Raw genomic sequence first — 17,607 nt, 5'->3', positions numbered from 1 at the left:
AGGAGTGGGGTGTATGGGGAAACGGAGGGAAGAGAGAAATCACCTTAGGGTAGAATAGAGGAGGATGATCAAATCAGAAAAGGACAAACCTCTTGTAAAAAGAATGAGAGCATCTTTTAGACAGAAAAAACGAAGCGGGAGTTAGGACTCTGGTCTAACATGGGGTCTAAGATTCTGATCCTGCAATGAATTCTACATAGGCAGAAGTTATTGGGGCCCTTGGCAGGCCCAGGAGTTTGTCTGTCTAGACCTTGATGAGCTCTAAGGGAGGAAAAACTGTTCATTTTTTAATTCACAGTATGTTAAACTAGTTTCTCAAAACCCCTCTTTAAAGTGATGCTGTCAGGTCAAACTTTGCGCCAAATTAATTTTTTTTGCAAAGCCTGCCACAAAGAGAGATGTTTTTCTTTTAATATTTTCTTTTGTTTCCTGTAAAAACTCTGTTCAAAAAAGCAAACCAACAACTAACTGCAGGATTTGCAAAATAAATCTTGCAGCTTTTGCCAGGGCATGAAAACATCAAAGTGACAAAGAAATTCAAGAAGTAAGACTAGATTTTTTTTTTTTTCTTCAGGGTTAAGAATCTCTTGTGGTGGTGACCTAGGCAAGGACACTTATTACTGTTTGTGATTTCTAGCCTGACAATATCACTTAAGCCAAGACTATTTTCCCTTTTCAGGAATTGTCCTGATTGTAACCTAAATTCTCTTCAGAGAGAGAATATGAAACAGTCCCTTATTTAAGATGAACTTTATTTAACTCCTCAGTGCCACTTTGAATCCTATCTTTTTACTTTAGCATTTTCTTAAATAAAATACATCATAGCCACTTGCTGCTCGTTAGGTGACCTCATGTGCCCACACAGTTTCAGCTACTGATGAATCACAGATCCATCCTCAGGCCTTCACAGGCTATAAATACTAGCACTCAGAATGGCTTTGAGAGGAAAAACCCCTACACTTCTGCCTTCTTGCCAGCAAGGGCTGTGATAAGGCTACTTCCCCTCCTGGTCTGAACACAAAATCAGAGGCAACAAGAGGTGGAGGAGATGCTATATGAGGAGTGGCAGCACCAGAGCAGATGCCAGCATGGCAAAACTTTAGGAGCTGGGGAAGGTATAGTGGGGTGGGGAAGGAACTGGGGCAAAAGATGCAGCATAGAAGGGAATGGAGGAGACTGAGGGGGGGTTGCCCAGAACTCATAGTGGCAGTGCAGAGGGCAGGAGGGAAAAAGCTGGGGCAGAGGGAGACAAACTCAAGGGGAAGGATTGGGAGTTGAGCAAGTCGCCATAGGGAGGGGTGGAAACTGGAGCTTAATGGTTAAGTAGAAGCCAAAAAAAGGGGTTCTCAAATCCCCCCCCGCCCCGAGGAGGGAGAAGAGACTCTGGGCAAGATGTGGGGAGACTGGGGGGATTTGGAGAGGCTTTCCGAGGAAGAGATAGGAGGGAGAGATTTGGAAGAAGCGATGGGGGAAATCGCAGATGTGAAGAGAGAGCCTTCAGCAAAGAGAAGGGGAACAGGGGGAGAGATTGTAGGGAAAGGGGCAGACAGAAGGGCATTTGCAGAGATTCCAGGAAGAGAGGAGGTAGGATCCCAGATGAGTTGGAGAAAGAGAAGTGAGGAAGAAGGGGGGACACAGGAGAGGGAATAGTTCTAAGTCCAAGGAGAGACTGGTGGGGATTGGGGCTTAGAGTGTTGGAGTCAATGGTGGGGAATGAGGAACAAAGAGATTGGATTTAGAGTCTACCTATTTACATGGCCTCCACACTGTATTGTCCACTTATTTAAAATAGTCCTGTCGGCACTATGGAATTTACCGTAATGAAGGACCTGGTGAAAACACATTTGTCTCCCTGGCATGGTTAACTTAAAACACAGTTTGTTCTTGCAGTGCAGATAGGGGAGAACTGGGCTTAATGAGCTTGAGTCTCCTCTTGCTTACACCAGCGTAGCTCTGCTGACTTGAGTGGAGTTGCTACTGGTTTAGGGCAGTGTTGAGGAGAATCAGGTGCATATTTCAAAACTGGGCTCCAGCCTTGCAGGAGATCATTGCGTTATTTGATAACTTAGTTTAATACAGTTTGATCAGAGCAAATTTTAATAGTTTATTCACTGACTTTTTCTGTGTATACCTAATGGTTGTGAGGCTGTTTGGGATGCTGTTGTGTTGTTTTTGCCTCAGCACTTCTGCTTGGGTAGCTTTGGATATCTGTTTGGTTGGCTAATATGGTGTGCATTTTACATCTTTCCCAGGGGAACTGCACAGTCCTTAGGGAGGAAATGACCCAGGAAACTAAGCAGCTGAAGACCCAGGTGGTGCGGCTCCAGGCTGAGAAGGCAGATCTGCTTGCCATTGTTTCAGAACTACAGCTCAAACTCAATGTCCCGTCGACAGAGGACTCTTTTGTTGAGATCAGAATGAGTGTAAGTTATTGGGAACAAACCATTAACAGCACCATATTTTTGCTTCAAGAAGTATCAGTTGGCCTATTGCAGGAAGAGTATGGAAAGCACAATCTGAAAAGTTTTTGTGGTTCAGACAGGATATTTTTGAGGGCAAATTTCTGTGAGATCCATGAGGGATTTAGCAGTGCAGTTTCCTGTAATGGTAAATGCGCAGCTCAGTCCCTGTGCAATGTGTTGAAAAGACTGTATGCCACTTTGAGAGGGGGGCTAGCAACCCCAGCCCTAATAGCAGCAACACAGGTTGCACAGAAGTGCATGAGTGAATAACATACTGGTTTGTGGGTTTTTTTTTTTTTTTTTTTTTTTTTTTTTGAATAGTTGACTTTCCTCTGGGGATTATTCTTTAAAGGGATTTTTGTCTACTTTCTCCTATAGTAATGAGGACCCTTATGCGTGTGTGAGTGAGGGCTGGAGAACTAATGGCGCTTCTGTTCTCCATTCTCTCCTGTTCAGTCTGTTTCTTCCACACTGCGCTGACACCACTCCAGGCAGATGCCTGGAGCAGGCATTGCATACCACAGGTTCACTTTTGTGCTGTGTTTAGTTCAGGGGAAACTTGTATGTGTGGGTTTTGGGTTTTCTCCCCCCTCCCCCCTTCCTGGTGGCAGGGAAAGGGTTCCATTTTCTGTTGACAGAAATTAGAGATGCTGTCAAACTCAATTTAGCTCAAATTTTAGATATTCAAAAGTTCTGTGCTAGAGACAGAGAGAGCTACTTCTACTATCACCATTGAATCTATGGAGGCTTCTTCATGGACAAAATCAATAGTTTCTTGATCATTTTTATGGTAGTGGATCCATGTCTGGAAGGGCAATCGCTGCGTTAGGCTGAAAGGGTTTAATTCACCCTCACTCACTGGGGAATTCTAGAGTTGCTGGGGAAGCTTCAAGCTGTGAGCTCAACTTATGCCCCATTATGGCTACAAAATTCAATCAGGAAGGCATTGGGCTCTATATTGGCAGGGAGAAATTATTCCCTATGGGAGGGCAGGTTGTTGGCTTCCCACAAATGAGTGGTTGGTAGACCTGTACTGGAAGTCATCTCTGATATTGATGAGCATGTCAACTGCCTGATCTCTGATTTTTTTGCTAGGGAAAAAATTAGTGGCAAAAGGTTGTAGGGGGAAGGGATGGCTCCTCTGTTGTCCTTCTCATTTGATCTGTACTAATGGGATGGCCAGAGTACACGTTAAATATTAACTTTTAAAATTTCCAAATGTGAGATTTATTCCCTGGAATCTTGTGTAGTTGTGTTGTCATGGTGTGATTCTTCCTCAGCTTTCTCTTATTCAAAAAGTAAATGAAATAAAAGCAAATACGCTAGCTAGCGACAACTTGGAAATGTCAAAGCTAATATTCTTTTTATCCCCAACAGGAAGGAGAACCAAATGCAGCTTTAAAAGAAAATCAGGATGTTGTTAATGACCAAAGGACCAACAACGCAGCTGCCTACATGTATGTGGATTCTGGTGCTGTTTCAAGCTTGAGATATATAATTTTTTTTTAAACCAAAATAACAGAATGTATTGCTTAAGACTCCTCCCACAATTCTATCTTCACATGAACTTTATGCCTGAGGCTTTTTTCCTTGCTGAACTTATACTTCTTTATAGGTTTAGGCAGCTGATACTATTAAAGTTTCCATTTTGGATGCTGCCCAATTTAGTAGGAAGGACTGTCTTAGATAATCCCATGTGACATGCTAGCTACGTTTCAGTAGCACATAATGTGATTCCTATACATCCTATCACAAAATTTGGGGAGTATGAACATAGTGAATACCCAAACACACACTCCCAAGCCACAAGGAGTGGAAGGTTGTGTCCTATCCCAGGAAAGTTAATTTCCCTATTACTTGTAGTGAGGTCTCACATTTGATGTCATGAACTAATATGTTTTTCACTAGCATAATCTGACTTAAAAAAGTACTTTATGGGGGTGAAATACTACAGGATTTATTGGCTCAAAAATAAGGCAATTTTAATGAAAATGTAATGTTGGGATTTTGGGGTAGGGGGGGAATTGTTTTGTAGAGAGATGTGAAATTTTGCATGTTTAACTGGAAAAACAGCCATTTTGTGAAGACATCCATCATGAAAAGCAACACTTTTGGTTCCACAAAATGACCCATAATATACTTGTGAATATTTTAAATGTCAGATTTCTGTTTTTCGCATGGACCTACTCAGTTAAGTGGTTAAATACATCCTCCCTCTTGTTGTGAGCTGTTTTTGAAGTGGTGCTTGAAGCAAGAACTGCACTCATGGTCATGGAGCCAGATCTTGAGGATCATGGGATGCCACTGTTTTAGCCTTTTGGCAAGACTCATTTTTTGGGTGTCCAACTTGAGACACTCTAATGGGGCCTGACTTTCAGAGAGCTGGTTCTCAACAATTTCTGAAAATGTGGTCCCTATAAAGTGTCAAGTTGAGCATCCAGAATCACTAGTCACTTCTGAAAATCTTGGCATTCAGCTGGGCGAATGGTGGACTGTAAAAATTAATTTGAATCACCTGTATTAATAGCATGTTTGATCAAAGCAGGAGCAGATCTGTGGATGAACCAAAGAATTTGGAATCTGAAGAGCTTACTGTTAGCCAACTTCTTTGTTGCCTTAGAAATGAGACTCAGATGAGAGAGAGCCTTGAAAAGGAACTTCAAGAACACAAGGAGAGGTATAAAATAGATGGTAACAAGTATTTTGAATTGCAACCATTATCCATCAGAGCCATTTCAGCCAAAGCTACCAAACCCGTGGGTAGACAGGGACAAGCTCAAATGTCAATATGATGTTGACAGTAGTATACAGGCTGTAGTACATGCTGCTGTGCATTGACCGATATTTATCTCATAATGACTCCTTTATTGTAGCCATGGGAGTGGTAAATCACAGGTTCTCCTCTTCTATTTTCTACTCCTGTTCTCTTAATTCTCAACACACAGCAGTTCAGGACCTTTTCCCGTTGCCCCCTCTGGGCTTGCAGTTTCCCAAAATTGAAGTGAAATGGTGTGATGGATATTTGAGAACATTTTAGCTCATGAATTGCTCATGCACTGTCTCTGCAGTTTTCCAATGAAATATTCTCATGGTGTGATGTCCTTTCTATGGGACCTTGGGCAAGTCAAATTTTATATAGTGTGAATAATAATAAGTTTCTTCACAGGGCTTTAATTCTTTAAAGTTTGAGACTCTCAGATATATCATTTGTGATAGCTCCTTAGAAATGCCTAAAATAAATTTAATTCCAGATACCTAAAGTGAATGTCCCAGATGAGACCTGCATAAGCTCAGTCACATTGGTGTAAATTGGAAGTAACTGTTCAAGTTACTGGAATTTCACTGGTGTGAGCCGAAGCTGTTCCACAATTTCCATTTTGCAAGGACAGCGTGAGATCTGTTTGGAGTAGACACTATACCAGTGCAAATCAGTCACATAATGATTCTAAACAGCCTTCCTAGAAGTGATAACAAGCTTTGCCAATAGCCAAATTACTTTCTAGATATGTCTACACTACAGTTAAACACCATGCAATTAAACACCTCCAGCTTGAGCCCAAATATCTACACCGCAATTAAACAGCTCCATGGCCAGAGCCCCTCAGGCTGACATGGCGAGCCGAGGGTGTTAATAGCAGCGTCGACATATCCTCAGGGTATGTCTACTCAGTAGTTTAAGTTGTTTTTTTGTAGTGTTGGCAGGTGTACCCATGCCGGCTTTAACCTGGCCAGCACAGGTAACAATAGCAGTGAAGACGCAGTTGTCACAGGTTGCCGCATAGGCTAACTGCCCCAGTAAAAGCCTGCCTGGGGCACTATGTACTCAGGTTGTTAGCCCACACTGGAGTCCATGCTGCTATATTAAAGCTAGTATGGGTGTACCTACCCACAATATAATTTGCACCTTAATTTGCAGTGTAGATGTATCCTCAGAAAAGTGTGAAATTCTCCTTACCATTTGAAAACCTCAAAGGAAAAAATAGATTCAGAATTAATATTTCTGATTGTGTTCCCAACTTCCAAGAGACACAAGGGACAGATGCATCCATACCCATAGAAAAAGATTTTTGGAAAGTAGCTTTCATTTGTACTGTGACATGATCACTATGAACAATGATCATTACAGCTGAATCCCACCTTTATTCCTGTACCATGAAAATAAAGACCTACAAGTTTATATATAAAATGAAGTAAGGGCAAGGTATGTAGGCGAATCCAAAAAAATAAATCAGCTTCTGGACATATCTTCATATTTCACTGTGTGCTTATATATAAAATATATATATTTAATTCTGACTTATACGGGAAATGTTAATGTTAGAATAATATATACAGCAATAGCATATGGTCTCTGAATGCTCCCACTTTTTTAAAATGCTCATTATCTCATACTGAATGTGTGTTGAAACTATCATCATTGACTCCTTATGTTTCTCAGGCTATCGAAGTTGGAGAAGGAAGTGGCTGATTATCTGGAGACTGGAACTCAAACGGAATGGGCAAAAGAAGAGGATGAAAGTGCAAAGAGAGTACGTAGCAGTCATCTGGGGACATGATTTTGAGCAACTACAAAGAACTTGTTGGGGGCAGGCAAGATTAGTGTTAATGATACAAGGGTCCAGCCCTTTGGCTGCACCTGAGAAGAATTGGGCAAAGTTCAAGAGGAAGATACAAAGGTGAACTCCACGCTCCTCTGATCCTGGACTGGTTCTCCTGAAGGGTGTTCTAAATTACACAAACTACCAATAGCCCCAGGAAGCAGTTAGCTGCAGCCAGGAATCAGTAGGACATAATGGAGTCACACTCATGCCCAACTACCTTGACCATGCCCTCTAAACAGGGCACAAAGGAGTGACATAGGATCTTTTATGCCCACAGAGGATCTCTTTATTTTGGAGTAATCCTCCCATGTCTTGGGCCACAATCCACTGGCAGTGCGGTGTAAAACACCGACCCTAGCCTCAGAGTTCAGGCCTGAATCCATGTTTGGATGGGGGTTATTTCTCTCCTAGCATTAATGTATTTTTCCCCCTGATTTTGGTGAGTTCATTGCCATGGAGGAGCACAACTGTCTTGGACATAGATGCAGTTGCAGATATAACTGGGTCTTAATCCTTTGAATTAAGGTCTTGAACTGATGGTGGGAGCCAATGGAGAACAAAGTAGTAAGCCCACAGTGGCTGGCAGTTGTATCTGCATAAGTTGGCTTCTCTGTTGCTCAAATGTTTAGCCACAAGTACAGTGAATTATAGTAATCAAGTCTGAAGGTGACAAACGTGGATTATTGGGGCTAGATCTTCAAGGAAGAAGGGGTAGAGGATTGTAGCAGCTGAAGGTGGAAGAAGGTGGTGGTGTGTGTGGTTGGTTTTTCATTTGGTTTTTTTTGGGGGGGGTGGGGGGCAGGAGTTTGCTGCCACAAACCACTTGAAGGGGAGTCCCAGCCACTGATACTGCCTGGTCATTTAGGGGATGGTGGGTGTCCCAGGCAAACTACCTCTCCATACCAGTCTGATGAACAGAGTGGAAGATGTCCCAGCAAATTTCTTCAAGTATTTTCCTCTTCTGACTACTTCAGTCTTGTCTGGGTTCAGGTTGAGTCAGATACCCTTAATCCAGATGTAGGCATTGTGACATACTTATGACTGTGCTGGCTGCATCTGTGAAAACATGAAGTGTACAGCTGGGTTTTCTCAATATATTGTTGGCAGCAGAGCTTCTGTTGTTTCACCAACTCCCCAAGCAGCTTCTCACCAATGCAGATGTTGTAGGGGGCCAGGAGAGCAGGGTGGATCTTTTGGAGACTATGCAGGTGAGAGCCCTTGGGGACCAGGAGCAGTTGCCCATCACCACTGAGTCTGGTGTGAGAGGGAAGACTGCAGCTGTTGCAGTGCTGTACCATCTTCTCCAGCTGTGTCATGTACATGGGTCAGCAGCAGCTTGGAGATGGCCTTCGTCAATTGTTAGGAGGAGAGTTGTCTTAAAATGCCGCTAAGGTTGTGGCTGTGCTGTCCCCTGGTCTTGAAGTTTTCAAGAAGTTGAGAGGTCACATGATGCTGGAGTTTGCCTGTCGTTACTTTCCTGTTCGGAGGCAGGTGTTGGAGAGGTAGTCTGCGCTAAGTGTTGGGGTTTTGTTGAGGATTGGGCTATTGCATTTTGCAATGAGGATGGCAGAGTTGCTTCTCAGAAGACTGTGTTGACTGTGCCCAGTGCTAATGGGAGTACTTGATCTTCACTGGTGTTCACCAGTGACAAAGCACAGCATTCAAATGTTTCCAAGGGCTTCCAGCACTTTATTGTGCATGAGTTAGGGCCTAACTGTTTTCTGTAAGGAGTGGTTAATACTGTCTGGGCTGCTTCTCAGTTTGCTGCCATGGCAAGTTCCTCTAGTATTTGATTTTCTGCAAATTAAAAAGAGAGCTCCTTTGGTGGCTGGTGCTTGGGTCTTGGAGTCAGCTGCTGGTAGCTGTTTTGTAGCTGTGATGGCAGAGGAGTAAAATGTTCTTTGCTTTTGTTTTGGAAGTGGGATTGTGCTGCTCATGGATGGATTTGGAGTGGGTCTTACACCGCCTGTGTTCCGGCCTTGTGCTTCATCTGATGTCGCTTGTGAACCATCGTGGTTTCAGTAGGTCATAGGAGTCAATGGCAGTCATCAGTAAATGATTAGTGTTCTACCAGCTTGTCAGCACCTTGGATGAAATGAGAGAGCCTTTTAAGATGGCTGAAAACTTAAAGGTGTCTACTGCAAGAATGAAGATCCAATCCAGTATGTGCCAGGCTGGTTGCATGGGGCTGGAGTGAGTTAATTTGAATCTCATGGTTTCCATGCACCTGAGGATCTGTGATATTATGATGTGTTGGTGTTTGTGGAAGTCACAGTAACTAGAGACAATTAAATTGGGCATTTTTAACTGCCATACTAGGTAGCAGGTCCAGTTGCTCCTCCAGGAAATCTGCAGGGTCTGTGTTTAGAAGTCTGCAGACCAGCAAGAGTCCTAGATTTCTCTTGTCCTTAGCTTCAGAGACCATGTGGAACAATTCTAAGGATTTGGGTCTGGAGTATCTTCTGCTTCTGAAGTTGGAGGGGAACACAACTGCTGCAGCTCTTTCCTTTGTCTTCTAGGATTTTGCTCAGTTTGTGTTATGTTGAGTAGTGTGTGAGGATGAGCTGTGTTATGAGGGGGCTGAATCTGGATTTAAATCAGGTATTGGTGCAGCATACACATCTTGTCCAAATGCAGATCCTGAATGGTGCTGGTTTTGTTGGTGACTGACCCATGGATTCATCACCATGAGTTTTTGAAGAAGTTATCTTCTGATACCAGGCACTGAACTTGGCTTGCAATAATGTGGACAGCTGACTAATTCAAATCAGTGTTTTGTTTTAATTATGTGAGATTGCTTCATTTTTGCATATGCGTTTTCATTACAACAAATTTTGGGGGTGGAGGGGAAACAAATTATTTCTCATTAACTTCAGATATATTTTGTCTAAATAATTTACAAGTGGTTTGAAGCCATAATGAGAGAGCCTGGAGGCAGAGATTCTCATGGTGGGGATAATCTGTTGCAGATATATGCAGTTTTGCTAGAAATCCTTTTCCTTCTCTTCTGGGTAAAGAACATAACATACGAACGTAAAAGTGGCCATATTGGTTCAGCTCAATAGTCCATCTAGCCGAGTATTCTCTGTTCCAGAAGTGGCCAATGCTAGGTGCTAGAGCTCTGCATAGGACAATTTTTTTAATCCTGCTCCCATCCTGCCCTGCAATACCTACTCCCACCCACTCCTGCATTGTTTCTTCCATTTTTTCTTCCCACCCACAAAAACCTTGGATCCTGCAAGACAGACAGATTTCCCCCATGCTTCTAAAAATAAATAGTCTGTTAATATATTTTATTATACAGAATTCAGATAAAATTTTTACCACTAAAAGAATAAAACAAATCTTGCTTAAACCATGTAAAAAAATACTTTAACTCCTGTTATAATAGAAATAAAATCTTTCTATCCCTTGTTTAAATTTAAGTATTAAAACCTTTATTTAAAAAAAACAAAACTTGCTTTACATTGCTGAAACTCTTTAACAAACTGACGAGAGATTTAGTGTTTGACTGCAAATTACTACAGTCTGCTTTTTTAGCCCACCCAATCCCACTCACAACAAAATACATTTTACCTGCTCTCGCTATTATGGCACCAGGTCCTGTGGGATCCCAGTCCCACTGTAGGACTCTACCACATGCTTCAGAGAGAATGAACAGAACAGGCAATCAAGTGATCCGTCCCCTGTCCCCTCCCAGCTTCTGGAAATCAGAGGCTATGGACATCCAGATCATGGAGTTGCATCTCTGACCATCTTGGCTAATAGCCATTGATGGACCTATCCTTCAGGAACTTGTCTAATTCTTTTTTGAACCCTGTTATACTTTTGGCCTTTATGATAACCCCGGCAAGGAGTTCCACAGGTTGACTGTGCGTCATCTGAAGACACAATTCCTTTTGTTTGTTTTAAACCTGCTGCTTATTAATTTCACTGGGTGACCCCTTGGTTCTTGTGTTATGTGAAGGAGTAAATAACCCACTTCTTCAGATGAATAAAGAAGGGTTATTTACCCATGAAAGCTTATGCCCAAATAAACCTGTTAGTCTTTAAGGTGCCACCGGACTCCTCATTGTTTTTGTGGATACAGACTAACACGGCTACCCCCAGTACCTTCTTTATTCACTTTCTCTACTTGTGCTGCTGATCCCACAAGAATCCAGAAATAAATATTAACTTCATTCCATTCATCCTTTTAAAATGTCAGAACTGAAGGCTTCCTATCGTGGTACGAAGATGTGCTGTATAAGACTGGCTTAGATTGGGGGCTGTTTGGGGTTTTTTAATATAGGTATCTAATAAAATATAAACACTCCCTATATCCTCAGTTTCTGCCCCTACTATGGAAGGAGACATGCTATTTAGTGATTCAGAACTGGTAATTGGGAGGATTGTAGTTCCGGTTGGCACCTAACCTCTCTACATTGAAGTCCCTCCTGATGTTCTGTTTCTGCTGTGATGCCTACATGAAAACATCTGACTGAGGATAGCAAGTTTGAGGGGTACTTGGGAATAACTTTGTTTCAAAGAGATATCTAAACTAACATTGCATTGTATTTATAAGAGGTGGTCAGTCACTAACTCAAGCCACTTTGCTCTACAAATTGGGGAGAGCCCAGAGGAGAGCCATAAAATGATAAAAAGTTTAGAAAACCTGACTTAAGAGGACATGCTTAAAAAAAAGGGGGGGGGGTGCGCTTAATCTTGAGAAAAGAGGACATGGGTGAGGAGCTGATAAGTCTTCAGATATGTTCGGGGATGTTAAAACGAGGACCGTGATCAATTGCTCTCCATGTCCCCTGAGGGTTGGCCAGAAGTAGTCTGCAGCAAAAGGTGACTTAGGTTAGATATTAGGAAAAACTTTATAACTATAAGGATAGTTAAGCAGTGGAATAGGCTTTCAAAGAAGATTGTGGAATCCCAGTCATTGAAGGATTTTAAGAACAGGTTGGACAAACAGCCATCAGGGATGGTGTAGGTTTACTTGGCCTATTTTACATCACAGGGGGCTGGACTAGATGACCCCTTAAGGTCCCTTCCGTCCCTACATTTCTATGAGTCTCAATCTTTATTTTTTGATAGTCTTTAAATTGTGAACTCTTTGATGTGGTGCCTTTTCTGTCTGGACAGGGCCTAGCATGTTATGGGCACTACTGGAAATTAATAATACTCTTATCTGAGTTATTGCCCATTTCCCCACAATTTTAAAGAAGTTTGGGGTGCCCAAAATTGCAGCTCTGCTTTCTTTAGGAATGCTCAGTAACTGCAAGATCTTTATATTAATCTCACTATGGAGCAGAGTTTACTGGTGCTGAATGATTTGTGCTATTCTGTTTAGAAAGAGAATGGTTCTTGCCTGATATAGCTGTCTAGTGTTTGCAATTTTCAAATCTTGAATTGTCTGAGTATACTTTTTTTCTCTTTCTTCCTTTCTAACAGGTTGGTAGTGAAATAGAAACCCTGAACCTGCAGGTGTCATCCCTCTTCAAAGAGCTTCAGGAGGCGCATGCTAAATTAAAAGAAGCGGAGCTGATCCAGAAGAGGCTTCAAGAAAAGTAAGGCTCAGAAAAGGAAATGTTGTGCTGAGATGCTTGATTGTGCTGATGATAATCTTAATGTTCATAACCCCTTCTATCGGGGGAGTTTAACAAGCTTTACAAACACTAACTAGTGCTTTGAGACCTACTTATGAAAAGCACTATATTAAAGCTAGGTATTATGATTGATTAAACCTTAGGATACTTCTGAGAAGTGGATATGTATTAATCTCATTTTACAGGTGGGGAAACAGAGGCCCAGCATCCAAAGGTATTTAGGCACCTGACCGTTTATTTCAGTGGGAGTTAAGTGCCTAAAATACCTTTGAGGATCTAGTCCTCAGTGGCTTTCACAAGATCTGAGATGCCACCACAAATCAAGCAGAGTTAGAAAGACCACAGGAATCCTGATTTACAGACTGAGGATTTAATCCTTCCTGGTGTGAAAGGGCATTTTAAAATAAATGAAATCCCTTCCTTCAAGGGATTTGCAATCTTAAAAAAAGCAATTAAGTGTCCAATTTGAACCATTATTCACAGGAGTTCTCAGCACACTTGAAAATCAGGCCACTTAATTAGGTGCTTAAAAAAAGAATGTAAGAGCCTCACTTTCGGCACCCATTTTAAAAAACTTTTAGCCACGATTCCCATCTTTTTGAGAGCATATAACCTAAGGAAAACCTATGGTTCAATCCCCACCCCACCCTCTTTTTTTTTTTTTTTTTTTTTTTTTTAAACAGTTGTGCATGGGTTTTTCCTTCAGTCTCATGAAATAAGCTTTGGGGGTAAATTAATCACGAATGTAGGTTCTCTTTGTCTGATACCCATCATGATGATTTTCATCAAGAAAGGGAGATAGGAAAGATAACCACTCTCCTTCCTTTTTGTCAGGTGTCAGATACTTGAAAGAAAAAACTCTGCTACTTCCGCAGATTTGGATGAGAGGCAGCAGCTCCTATATAGCATTAAAAAGCTGGAGCTTCAGGTGGAGAGCATGCAGTCAGAGCTCAAACTGGAACAAGCCAAAACGGAGGAAGAAAAGTGAGTGCGACAAGATTTTGAACCTTACAAAGAGATAGGTCAGGTGGGTGAGAATTTATGGTACTGTGTCCAAGGAGTAACTGAATCTCAGATGTGACTATGTGCACACACTCCCCCCTCCCCCCTGCACATTAAATTGAGCTTGTAGAGATAGCCTCAGTTTATCAAAGTTTTGACAGTTCAAACCTCTCTCTACAATAGGTCCAAAGTGGATCTTCGTATTCAAAGAGCCCCAACCTTTGGGGGAAATCCCAGCTCTAACCTCTGACTTGTGCCCTTCTCTAGCTGTATACAAGTTGTACTTTGCTGTCTCAGGGACATGTTGCAGATCTAAACTGATCCCTGCCTTCAAACATTGGGTACATTAACTTACTGTGTCTAGCCTGAGGACAAATGTAAACTGGCTTCCCATCTTGGCTTTTTCCCTACAAAAGGGGAAGAAATGGATAGGCTAGGAAAAGTGTTACCGTATTTTACTAAATTCTTCCTATGGAGCTGCACAAACATTCAAAACTGCATTGTGGGTAAGACTGCACTTGGCTAGTTACCCATATGCTGTCCCCAGCATGGAGCCCATCTCCCAATCAGCAGGAATTTCTGCAGGTTGGTAGTTTTGTCTGGCAGCCAGTTAGTAATTTCACTTGCCTGGACTAAGTTTAATTTCCCCAGGTTGTTACACAGTAAGCATTTTCTCCACTTTCTTTTGTAAACCAAATGAAGAAACAGCTGAATTCTTTTTTAAGGATAAATCTGAGGAACGTTCCCTCTGATGGTTACATCCAAATGATGGCTACAGGTGACCAGCCATAAAACTGAACTACTCCTGTCTGACATACATAGATGCAAATTTTAGGATAGGCTGTGAAGGGCCTTGAAAGTCAAGACAAGCAGTTTATGCTTGCAGATACTGACCAGGTATCTCTAGGTCTACCAGGCATTTCAGTACCAAGGCAGATCAGTTGGATTATAATTGGCTCTCCTGAGCATTCCCTAATTTGTCACTTCCTTGGACCCAAGAGCCGCAATCAGTTATATGTAGGGCTTGAACATAGTTACATTAAGGAAAGGCTTGGGAACTGAGCATTACTCTGGTAGGAACAAGACAGTATCCTGGATACTCTCAAATGTTTGTAGACATGTTCACATTGTTACTGGATGCTCTCTGGTCATGAGCACAGCGCTCTAGAGCAGCGGTTCTCAAACTGTGGGTTAGAACCCCGAAGTGGGTCACAGCCCCATTTTAATGGGGTCGCCAGGGCTGGCATTAGACTTGCTGGAGCCTGGGGCCAAAGCCCAAGCCCCACTACCCAGGGCCAAAGCTGACAACTGAGGGCTTCAGTCCTGGATGGCAGGGCCCAAGTTACAGGCCTCCTGCCTGGGCTGAAGACCCAGGCTTTGCCCCCCTCCCTCAGCCCAGGGCAGCAGGGCTCAGGCTTCCTCCTCCCAGGGTAGCAGGGGCTTGGGCAGGCTTAGGCCCCTTCCTGGGGTCACATAGTAATTTTTGTTGTTTGAAGGGGGTCACAGTCCAATAAAGTTTGAGAACCCCTGCTTTAGAGGAAGCAACCCAAATGGCCCAGAGGGCACCAGGAGAATGGATGAAGTCTCCTACACTCTAAGGTCAGAAGGGACCATCATGATCATCTAGTCTGACCTCCTGCACATTGCAGGCCACAGAACCTCACCCACCCATTCCTGTAGTAGACCCCTAAACTCTGGCTGAGTTACTGAAGTCCTCAAATCATGGCTTAAAGACTTCAAGTTATAGAGAATCCACCATTTACACTAGCTTAAACCTACAAATGACCCATGCTGCAGAGGAAGGCAAAAAACCAAGCTGCTCAGAAAGAGAGAGAAGAGGGCATGGGAAACACCAGTGCCTCCAAACTCTACTGGGATCAGTGTTTTGGTGAGACGCTCCACAAATAAGAGTCATAAAAGAATTAAAAGCTGTTGAGACACTGATTCAGAAGCTTAGCTCATTCTGTTTTATTTAATGAAGAAATGTTAAAGAGGTGACTGTTCCATGGTCTATAAGCACCTACCTGGATAGTATATGGCAATTTAATCTAGCAGAAAAAAGCATAATGAGATCCAATGGCTGGAAGCTGAAGCTAGACAAAGTCTGACTGGAAATAAGGGGCACGTTTTTAACCATGAGGGTAAGTAGCCACTCTTTACCTAGGCACATGGCAAATTCTCCTTCACTTGAAGCCTTCAAGTCCAGACTAGCCTTTTTTTTTTTTTTTTTTTTTTTTTTAAAGATATGCTCGCGCTTTCTCTCTCTCAAAAGCTATGGCTTGATGCTGAAATTATTGGGTGAGAGTCTTTGGCCTGTAATGCAGGAGGCCTGATTTAAGTGATTGAAATGGTCCCTTCTGGACTTGAAATCTGTGAGAAGACCAGCACCAGAGACCTTGAGAGAGAGGGTATGGTGAGGGGTAGAAGGCTACTTTTTATCGTCAGACTGAAATATCATTTGTAAGTTGTTGACTGTTTTTTGCCCCTCCTTTTTTCCCCCCTCCTGTAAAAGTAAAAAGTCAGACTGGAGAAAATTCTGATAGTTGATATAGTTAGTCCTTCAGCTTTCTGGATTCTGGATCAGTGTGTCTTAAACTCTGGGGATTTGCAAGTTTGATGGGAAGGAGTGATGAAAGAAATCCTAAAGCGGGAGCCAGTGGAACAGTTTAACAAAATGGAAGATGATAGAAGGACCATTTCCATGTAATTTTTTTTGTCTTAAACAGGGCAAAGTTTTCTGACTTGCAGCATACCTACAGTAAGCTTCTCCCTGAACTCACTAATGCAATGAAAACCATTGAAGAACTAAAAAACAACGAGGTAAACTGGTTATGAAGAGAAATTGCAATGAATTTTAGGGGAGAGAAATGAATGTGGATTGTAACAATATTTTGGCCGAGGACTTCATGATTTTTCAGCTTTACCATACACCATAGCTGCATAGATTTAATGGTCATTAGTAAGGACAGACCTAGACATCTCCTGCTCCAAGAACACAAATGCCACCTCCCACCACTTCAACTAAAGAACTACCACATCTCTGCTGTGTTACTACTGATATCCTCTGTAGGCTGCAAGCTACTGCAATGCGACACAGTTGCATACATTTGAGCAATTCTAAGTCTGTCCCAACTCAAGAGCCAGAAGTTAAGCATCTAAATATTAGTGTACTCTTAAGAAAGTAAGGTCTTTGGAGCAGGGATCATCTTTTTAGTTATGTTTTTTACAGTGCCTCGCACGATCATGTCCCAATCTATCACTGGGGCTCCTGGAATACATATAATAAAGTACTATACAATGTATGTTGCAAAAGGGTTAATTAAACCTTAACTTTGAACTTGGTTGCTTTTCTCGGTATTTTTAAGAGACTCTTCCCCCCCCCTTTTTTTTTTTTTAATACTGAATAGTAAGATCTCCTTCATAGACTGCATAAAGAGAGTCCTTTTGGGCTTGACACAGTGGGGACTGGTGGGAACTGTATATCTGGGAGCTGGAAGTAGCCCTGAGCTGATAGATTTGGGGGGGGGGGGAGGCGGGGGGAGAGAAGAAATCAGGCCATTTAAATGAATTCTTCCTTGCAGTTGGAGAGAGTGGATAAGGCGGTGGTAGAGGACCTGAATAAAAAGCTAGAGCTGGCAGAGAGAGCTTTGGCTACAAAACAGCTACAGATGGATGAAATGAAGCAGACTATTGCTAAGCAGGAGGAAGACCTTGAAACCATGGCTGTCCTCAGAGCTCAGGTATGGGGTGCCCTTCAGAAAAGTCAGGGAGGCTTGGATAGTTCTCCTTCCTACTGTTCAGAAATTGGAAGGAAAACCCTAATGGCTTGAGCAATTGCTCTGATTAGTTTAAAACAGACTTGCAAGAATCCAGATATATAATTCCCTTTTTGAGTTTCCCCTATAGATCTTTGTAGAATCTGTACTTCTATGAATTCCCAGCTACCAT

At 42.3% G+C, this 17,607-nt stretch overlaps 1 protein-coding gene across 9 annotated transcripts in view; it reads left to right on the top strand.

The window, feature by feature from the left end:
* Positions 1 to 17,607, top strand: part of OPTN (optineurin) — a 41,447-nt gene that overhangs the window by 10,503 nt on the left and 13,337 nt on the right. For 5 of the 9 annotated variants that reach the window (XM_037889304.2, XM_043552839.1, XM_037889302.2 and 2 more), the window contains 8 exons: positions 2,253 to 2,423; positions 3,840 to 3,919; positions 5,005 to 5,139; positions 6,901 to 6,991; positions 12,503 to 12,618; positions 13,492 to 13,641; positions 16,386 to 16,479; positions 17,241 to 17,399. In XM_037889304.2, the coding sequence (XP_037745232.1) occupies positions 2,253 to 2,423; positions 3,840 to 3,919; positions 5,005 to 5,139; positions 6,901 to 6,991; positions 12,503 to 12,618; positions 13,492 to 13,641; positions 16,386 to 16,479; positions 17,241 to 17,399 (996 nt within the window). The remainder of the gene's footprint in view (positions 1 to 2,252; positions 2,424 to 3,839; positions 3,920 to 5,004; positions 5,140 to 6,900; positions 6,992 to 12,502; positions 12,619 to 13,491; positions 13,642 to 16,385; positions 16,480 to 17,240; positions 17,400 to 17,607) is intronic. The other 4 variants (XM_043552843.1, XM_043552833.1, XM_043552826.1 and 1 more) reach the window with 1 other exon arrangement.

Source organism: Chelonia mydas, chromosome 1 (assembly GCF_015237465.2).
Source record: "Chelonia mydas isolate rCheMyd1 chromosome 1, rCheMyd1.pri.v2, whole genome shotgun sequence".
NCBI lineage: Eukaryota > Metazoa > Chordata > Testudines > Cheloniidae > Chelonia > Chelonia mydas.
This window is presented reverse-complemented; position numbering and strand designations above follow the sequence as displayed.